General features: G+C 56.1%; 3 protein-coding genes across 8 annotated transcripts; 2 read left to right on the top strand and 1 right to left on the bottom strand.

Moving 5' to 3' along the window:
• Positions 1-1,041: 1,041 nt before the first annotated feature.
• PSENEN (presenilin enhancer, gamma-secretase subunit) lies at positions 1,042-2,491 on the bottom strand. Its single transcript, XM_047709667.1, has 4 exons — positions 2,334-2,491; positions 2,048-2,204; positions 1,499-1,603; positions 1,042-1,323 (listed from the first exon to the last, which is right to left on the bottom strand). The coding sequence occupies exons 2-4, from the start codon at positions 2,106-2,108 to the stop codon at positions 1,184-1,186; spliced, it is 306 nt and encodes a 101-aa protein (XP_047565623.1). The 5' UTR covers positions 2,109-2,204; positions 2,334-2,491; the 3' UTR covers positions 1,042-1,183.
• Positions 2,492-2,510: 19 nt separating this feature from the next.
• Positions 2,511-4,823, top strand: U2AF1L4 (U2 small nuclear RNA auxiliary factor 1 like 4). 4 transcript variants are annotated; one of them, XM_047709635.1, is made up of 9 exons: positions 2,518-2,679; positions 2,826-2,913; positions 3,296-3,362; positions 3,446-3,495; positions 3,571-3,669; positions 3,845-3,978; positions 4,089-4,184; positions 4,291-4,440; positions 4,536-4,823. In XM_047709635.1, exons 1-8 carry the CDS (start codon positions 2,576-2,578, stop codon positions 4,394-4,396), a joined length of 744 nt encoding a protein of 247 aa, XP_047565591.1. In that variant the 5' UTR covers positions 2,518-2,575; the 3' UTR covers positions 4,397-4,440; positions 4,536-4,823. The 4 variants fall into 4 exon arrangements, with proteins under 4 accessions (XP_047565593.1, XP_047565591.1, XP_047565590.1 ...); XM_047709637.1 differs by having other exon boundaries at positions 2,511-2,629; positions 2,851-2,913; positions 4,291-4,823; XM_047709634.1 differs by having other exon boundaries at positions 2,520-2,679; positions 4,291-4,823.
• On the top strand, positions 4,810-7,628 carry IGFLR1 (IGF like family receptor 1). Of its 3 annotated transcripts, none has more exons than XM_047709592.1 (5): positions 4,810-4,928; positions 5,582-5,804; positions 6,287-6,471; positions 6,783-7,173; positions 7,254-7,628. In XM_047709592.1, the coding sequence occupies exons 2-5, from the start codon at positions 5,618-5,620 to the stop codon at positions 7,577-7,579; spliced, it is 1,089 nt and encodes a 362-aa protein (XP_047565548.1). In that variant the 5' UTR covers positions 4,810-4,928; positions 5,582-5,617; the 3' UTR covers positions 7,580-7,628. The 3 variants fall into 3 exon arrangements, with proteins under 3 accessions (XP_047565548.1, XP_047565549.1, XP_047565547.1); XM_047709593.1 differs by lacking the exon at positions 4,810-4,928 and having other exon boundaries at positions 4,976-5,804; positions 6,783-6,908; positions 7,105-7,173; positions 7,277-7,628; XM_047709591.1 differs by lacking the exon at positions 4,810-4,928 and having other exon boundaries at positions 4,976-5,804.
• Positions 7,629-7,683: the final 55 nt, after the last annotated feature.

Genomic DNA, 7,683 nt, shown 5'->3' with positions numbered 1-7,683 from the left:
AACCGTCGATCTCATCCCTGACCAATTGACAGCTGCAGCCATCGGCTCCAGGTCTAAGTCCCACCTTTCTAAGGCCCCGTTTCCGGAAACAAACCAACGGCATCCTGGAGCGCTTCTTGGGAGGTGTAGTTCCAGCTCCCAAACACGTAGCCAGAGTAACGGCGCCTGCGTCGCGCCAGGCACTGTGGGTGATGTAGGACCAGGGCTTCGCGAGGCCTCTCGGAACTTGTAGTGTTAAAAAGCTTTGAGTAGCACGAATTTAGCTACTGACAGGGTTTATTTAACCGTGGGAGCCCTTTTTGTCCCTGAGGAAGAGAATTCTGGAGTTAGGCCGGTTTCAATCTTACTGAGCACTCGCTAGGTGCCATCTACCTGTTAATCTCTCTTCAGGCACCTCATTTATTTAGCAAGTATTTGTTAGCGTGCCAGGCACTCTTCTAGGTACTAGGAACACAGCACTGAACAAAAGAGACAAAAACTCTTCCCGTAATTGAGCTTATATTTTAGAGGATGTGAGATTACAAGAAACAAGTAAAACATATTAAATGAAATGTAATGAGAAAGGATAAACACTGAAGGCACATTGGGAGTACCAAAGTCGGGGCTGAAATTTTAACGATAGTCAAGGAAGCCCCCTCTGATAAAACTCTTGGTTATGTCTAATGCTGCAGGCAACATCCTCAGAAAACGGGAAACTTCCATTTACCACATACGCTTTGGCTCAGAAAAATTCTAGGAGATAACACTGATATCCAAATTTCTGATGAGAATACTGAGACCAAGTGAGAAAGTAGTTTTCAAATTCACACACCACTAGCCCAGGATAAAGGCCCCTAGCAATGCCAGCAATAGTCCTTAGTTCTGCATCTGTAAAATAGGGTTCCAGAGCAGGAAAGTTCCTATTTCAGAGGGTGCAGAGAATGAAGGACTGCACATATGTGTGAAGCACTAAGCCTGGCACAAGGTGGGCATTAAATACGTATTTCTGAATATTAATAACCATTTTATGCTTCAACCTCCAAAAGATCCAGGAAGTCAATATAGAGAATTAGAGTCCTTTATTGGGGGATGTCAGCAAAGAACACAGGAAATGGGAACAAGTCTTGGGGTTTGAGAGTGAGCTTAGAGTAGAGCAGCCCATCCTGGGCGAATGAGCAGGTCCCAGTCCTGTGCAGAGGAAGGATCAGGGGGTACCCAGGGGTATGGTGAAGGAGAGGTAGTCACCAAGGGCGCCCCAACGGGGCCGGTAGATCTGGAAGATGGTGATCCAGGTGGTGAGCACAATCACCCAGAAGAGGAAGCCCACAGCTGAGCGCCAGACATCTGCAAAAGGAACAAGAATGGATAAGGTTGGCCTCCACCTGATCTCTAGTCTCCGGCCCCGCCCCCGCCCCCGCCGCGCTGGCCCTCTCTTCTCTTCAGAAGCCCCGAATCCTGAAACCTCCATCATTCCCTCCCAACATCTGATGGCCTCCCTTCATCTGTACCCTGGACTCACAGCCTTTGATTTGGCTCTGCTCCGTGTATGCTGGGACAAGGAATGCCTCTCGGAAGAACCAGAAGATGTTGACCAACCAGAGAAAAGGCAGGAAAGCAAACCCACCTAAGAGGAAAAAAACAAAAACAAAAACAAAAACAAAAAACTGGAACGTTAGGCAGTGAGGATCCTCCTCCCGCTACTCTCTCCACGCCCCAACTCCCACCTAGAGGACGGAAGGCCGTCTCCCATACCCAAGTTCAAGTGGCGATCTCTGCTATCAGAGACTTAGAAATCCTGGCTCCCTCTCTAGGGCCCCCAAATCCGACTCCTCATTCATCTCTTTCTCGTGACCCAGAGTCCGGCCCAACGTCCCCCGTCTCTTGGGACCCAGAAGCTGAGGTCCCAGCTTCCTCTTTCCTTAGGTCCCAGGCCCTTCCCTTCCCTGGAGTCCGCAACCTCAGTCGCTTTATCCCTTAGACTCAAGAATCCAGGCCCCAGGGTCTCTTCCCTCTGGCGCTCTAGTCCGGTCCCCTCTCTTCTCCTGGGATCCTAGGAACCGGCCCTTACCCAGGTAGTACTTCCGGCACAGATTCAATTTTTCCTCGTTAGACACCCGCTCCAAGTTCATAGTGGCGCTGAGGCCGAGTCTTCCCGCGGGTCTGTAGGGCAGGAGCCAAGCCTCGACCCCAAGTGACAGATGCAGGGATCGCGAACAACCACGCCCCTATTACGACAAAACGGAGAAAAACTGAAGGGTGGGTTTGCTGAAAGAAGGGTACCCCGGCCCCCACCAGCAAGCTGGCTGGGTTGAACGTTCGTGTTTATTCGGGTGCGCGAACGGTTCCCAACTCACCGGTGCAGTCTATTTCCTTGCTTGGAAGCCCTTGCCACTTTCAACTCCGGAAGTTGGCGCTAGATACCGCAAGTGTCTCTGGAGTTTGTAGTCTTTTTAGATGCCACAACGCTGCCCGCATGCGCCTTCGGGAACTCCAGTGGTGATTTTGCCGGGAGGGCGCAGGCCTCGAACCCGCAAGCGCAGTAGGCAGTTTCTGAGCGCGTGCTGTGTCGGGAGGCAGCGACGAACTACACTTCCCAATGCTCTTAAGCAACGGAAATGACGTGAAGAGCAGACAGAGTTGGAGGGTTCGGGTAAAAATGGCTGAATATTTAGCTTCGATATTCGGGACTGAGAAGGACAAGTGAGAACGGGTGCAGGGAGTGGCTTCTTGCGGGGGACAGGACCGGGACATTTGGTTCCCTGGTGGCTGGGGGGCGTTGGGCGGTGTTTCTGGGGTGTCCGGCCTCCCCGGCCCTCGGTTCACCTCTGTCTTTGCACCTCTTCCAGGGTTAACTGCTCTTTTTACTTTAAGATCGGGGCCTGTCGGCACGGGGACCGGTGCTCCCGGCTTCACAACAAACCGACTTTCAGTCAGGTGAGACCCAGCACGGAGCTTTGAGGGTTAACGTCTCCCGGCCAGTCCCCTTCTGTTGTCCGTCACCACGAGGTCCCGCCTTTTCCGGCTTCCTAAGCCCCACCCCACCACCGGCTTTTTTCTAGTCGGGCCTCTGCAGGTTCCTCCCTCTCCTACAGGCCCCTCTCCCAGAATCTTGGCCACGCCCCCGTACGTACAAGTTACACGCTGGGCTGTCCCTGACTGCTAGGTGTCTCTTCTGGTTTCCTTAGGGGCAAGCATCGCTGATGCACTCAAGATGCTTAGGTTTCTTCCCTGTTGCCAAGTGTCACCCCTCAACCGTCATACCTCACTTCACCCCTTTGCATGAGCTCAGGCCCCGCCCCCTTTAAATTCTGTTCAGACCATAGTGCTACTCAACCTGTACCAGAATCCACAGAACACCGCCCAAACCGCAGACGGATCGCACTGTGAGTGAGGGACCGGTCTTGGGGGCAGGGCGGACAGGCCCCAGCAGGCCAGCCCCTGATTTCAGCCTGCTCCTCCCGCCCAGGTCACGTGAGCGACGTTGAGGTGCAAGAACACTATGATAACTTCTTCGAGGTGAGGGTTGGCAAGGGATGGGTAGAGTTTCCTGGAGATCAGTAGCTCAGCTGGGTTTCTCCTGGTTTTCCGCAGGAGGTGTTCACGGAGCTGCAGGAGAAGTACGGGGAGATTGAAGAGATGAATGTGTGCGACAACCTGGGGGACCACCTCGTGGGCAATGTCTATGTCAAGGTGCCTGCTGTCCCCACATGAGAGCCTAGAGGTGGAGGCTTTCAGTGCCTGATGGCACCTTTGAAGCCTCATAGCTTGAGGTCCATCACTAAATCCAGCCCGGCCCCAGAGCTGCTGACGAATCCACTAAAGACTTCTGAGTTTGATTACTGACCCTGATCGACTTTCCCCTCAGTTTCGGCGTGAGGAGGATGCAGAGCGTGCAGTGGCTGAGCTCAATAACCGCTGGTTCAACGGGCAGGCTGTGCATGCTGAGCTGTCTCCTGTCACCGACTTTCGGGAGTCATGCTGCCGGCAGTATGAGATGGGGTATGGTAGCCGGGGGCTGGGATGGGCATCTGGAGTTCCCACACTCCTGTGTGTTGGGATGTTGTCATTGACAATGGCTTCGTCCATCCGTCCGTCCATCCTCTACCCAGGGAATGTACCCGAGGTGGCTTCTGCAACTTCATGCACCTGCGGCCCATCTCCCGTAACCTCCGACGTCAGCTGTATGGGCTGGGACCCAGGCGCAGGTACCTCAGGACCAGCCTGTCCAGACAGCTCATACCCTAAGGCCCTTAGACCCTGACATGGACCTCATCCTGTGCCAGTAACAGCGTCTCTTTTTTGTATCCTAAGACTAGCTCTGAGCACCATCCAAAGACCAGTGCCTGACTCTCAACCCCTAAACCAGCTGGAACTCCAAAGCCCCAAACCCAAGACCAGTCTGGATCTCCGGTCCTGAGTTCGGTCCCTGAGAACCCGTCCCGATACCACTCAGGAACTCTGGTTACCTGCCCCATCCCAGAGCAGAGAGGCAGAGCTGGGGAACAGTGCCTCACTCCTTCCAGCTCTAACCCTCATCTCTCCACTCCTGTCCCCAGGTCACCCCCGAGGTCCCACACCAGCCACCATCCCCGAGAAAGAAACCGACGACGTTCCCCAGACCACCGGCATGGCCGCTTCTGAGACCCTGGCTCCCTTGACCTCTACCCCTGACAGGCTTAAATGTTCCCAGCTAGGACCCCCTCCTTAAAGCTCCCTTAACTCCCCAGCTCCATCTTCCCCAGGCTCCTGGGCTCCATGATGTATCTGTTCAACACAGGGATCTTCTCTTACCACCCCTCCCCTAATAAAGCTCTGTATTGAGGGTTTAGAACCTATTAGCTTGAGCCTAGCTGTGGGCTGGAGTTTCCTTCCACCCCCACATCTCCTCACAAAAGGGGAAGCGGGCTGGTCTCCGGCCACAACTTCTGCTGAAGAACTTCCAACAACAGGTGGGAGAGCAGTAGGCTCAGGCCCAGGGCTCTAGAAACCCCTCAGTGGGATGGGTTGTGGTGGGCACGCCTCTGAGCTGGGAGCCTCAGCAGGCTCTCAGGCTTCTCTAGGGGGAGGTGCCTGGTTGTGACAGGTTGGAGGATTCCCAGGCTCTCAGGCTTCTCTAGGGGGAGGTGCCTGGTTGTGACAGGTTGGAGGATTCCCAGCCCAGAGGGAGATTGGGGTTAGACAGCTAAAGTAAGGTTCCTGGGAGTTGAGTGGGAATCTCCAGAGGGTGCAGGCTGGGTCCTCCATGCCAGCTGCCCTGACATGGAGTTGGAAATGCCTACTTAAGCTTACCATATGCCAGGTTCTGTTCTAAGTACTTCAAGTAACGATTTTAATTCTTCACAATAAACCTTTGAGACAGGTACTGTCATCCCGTTCTAGGGATGAGAAAAGAGGTAAGAAAGATGACAGAGGTGGGATATGAATCTACTCATTGTGGTCCCAGACTCCTCATTCTAGCCATCTTGAGGCCTTTGTGGCCCTTCCGATAATGGACCAGGAGCTGGACTAGGGGCTGGGGGTAGATTCCTGTCTTCCAAAGGGGTCTGGGGATTCCATGCCCCCACATCACTGCTTCCTTCTTCTGCCTGGGTTTCCTGGAAAGTGTGACAGAGTTGCTGTGGTCGGAAGTCCTGCGGTCATGGCTCCCCAGGCTGCAGACCCTGCCCGGATGGGGCCCCTAGGCCTCCTCCTGACTGCTGCGCTGCTCCTGGCCCAGGTGGTGCCTCGGGAGGCCTCCCAGCACTGCGGGCGCCTGGAGTACTGGAACCCTGATAACCGGTGCTGCGGCAGCTGCCTGCAGCTCTTTGGGCCGCCCCCCTGTCCCGGTGAGGAGCAGAGACGGGGGCATGCAAATGTTCAGGCCGAGCCAGTGGGTGATAAGGAGCTGGGGAAGGGACAAAGTTTGTGGGTTACTGCCCGTGGGGCTTGCTTCGGGGTGGGGGCAGCAGGCCTTACACAAGTAACACGATGTGGGGCTCCGCTTGTGATGGAAGGGATGGTACGGGGATTGCCTGTTAGGCCGGATCGCAGCAGTGTTCAAAGGCTGGGCTGAGCAGACAAATCAGGAGTAGGCGGGGCTTGGTGCCGGAGCGGGGTGGGGGTAACGGGGGGCGGGGCCTGTGGAGACAGGGTCTGGAGACTGGCCGGGCTAGTGCGGGGAGGAAGGGTGGGCGCTTCGGTGATAGGTTGGGTTAGTAGAGTATAAGGGCTGGGGCCTGCTGGGATGGGACAAAGGGGAAAGGGTGTCGCTAGTGCAGGAGAGGAGTGCCTGGGCAGCTGTAAGCTTTAAGATCCTGTTTCCCACCAGACTACGAGTTTTCGGAAAACTGCGGGCTCGATGATTCTGGCGATCACATGTCACGTCCCTTCAAAGAATGTCCTTTTGGGCAGTGCAACCCCGACAGTGCGGAGCTATGTAGCCCCTGTGGCGGCGGAGCCACGGCCCCTGCTCCCGCGGGGAGCCGGAGCAGAACACAGCAGCGCTGCCCACAGGTCCTGGTCGGGCTCCGGAGGGCCTGGGCTAGCTAGGGTGCAGCTTGCTGGAGGCGGGTTGGGGGCTGGGGGCGTGGTCTGGGGTTAGATGGGCGGGGTCTGGATCAAGGGAGGGGGTGTAGCCCCACTGAAGAGAATAGGGTGGGGGCATAATAGATCAGGAGACCTACCTGGGTTCAAGTGTGGGGGGGGGCGGGGGGTAGCTGGATCGGGTGGGGATTTGGTCCCACTGAGGGTTGGAAGGATGGAAGGTTCAGGCTGAGGGGGCAGGAGTGGGGCATGCCTCCCACTTTACTCCAACCTATTTGCAGAGGTCGATCCCTCCCAAGGAGCCCTGCCCCCTGAAGTCTGGGAAACCAGATGTCCTTAGCTCCCAGGACCCCAGCCCATCACCGATTTCCAGTCTGTCGTGGACATCTGAGCGCAGCGTCACTCAGATCTTGCCAAATTTTGCCCTGCCGGTCGTGCTGGTTTTCGTGGTGCTGGTTCTGCTGATCACCTCAGGAGTGGTCCTCCTGGTGGCCCAGCGGTGTCACCACCAGGCAAAAGTTGTCCTCCATCCCTATCCTGGCTTGGTTTGCGAGGACACCAACATCCATACCCTCCTCTTCTCCCCGCACTCGTCCTCTCCAGGCTCCCTGGAGGCATCAGAGACAGGGGACTCACGGAAGGAGGTCGCTCTGGTTCCACTCCTGGGCAGAGGTTAGTTGGGGACATGCCAGGGAGGGAGGTGGATGGGAAGATTGCCCTTCCTCTCCCTCACCCCAAAATTTGTCTCCCAGAACTGCCTAATTTGGCCTCACAGCCCCTGTCTCGCCTCCTGGATGAGCTGGAGGTGCTGGAGGAGCTGATTGTACTGCTGGATCCCGAGCCGGGGCCGGGTGGGGGGATGGCCTGTGGCACCACCAGACACCTGGCGGCAAGATACGGAGTGCCTGCTGCCTGGTCCACCTTCGCCTACTCGCTGCGGCCCAGTCGCTCACCACTGCGGGCCTTGATTGAGATGGTGGTGGCAAGGGAGCCGTCTGCTTCTCTGGGCCAGCTTGGCACACACCTGGCCCAGCTAGGGCGGGCAGATGCGCTGCAGGTGCTGTCCAAGCTTGGCTGAGCTGGGACTTGCCCAGCCTAGTCCTTAATAAAGTTTCCCGTGAAATAAGTGTCCGCCGTCTCTGAGCCTCCTTAAGGCGAGCTTTTGAAACAGTCTGAATTAGG

Source organism: Lutra lutra, chromosome 17 (assembly GCF_902655055.1).
Source record: "Lutra lutra chromosome 17, mLutLut1.2, whole genome shotgun sequence".
NCBI lineage: Eukaryota > Metazoa > Chordata > Mammalia > Carnivora > Mustelidae > Lutra > Lutra lutra.
The sequence above is the reverse complement of the archived record's forward strand: the minus strand, read 5'-3'. Positions and strand labels throughout refer to the sequence as shown.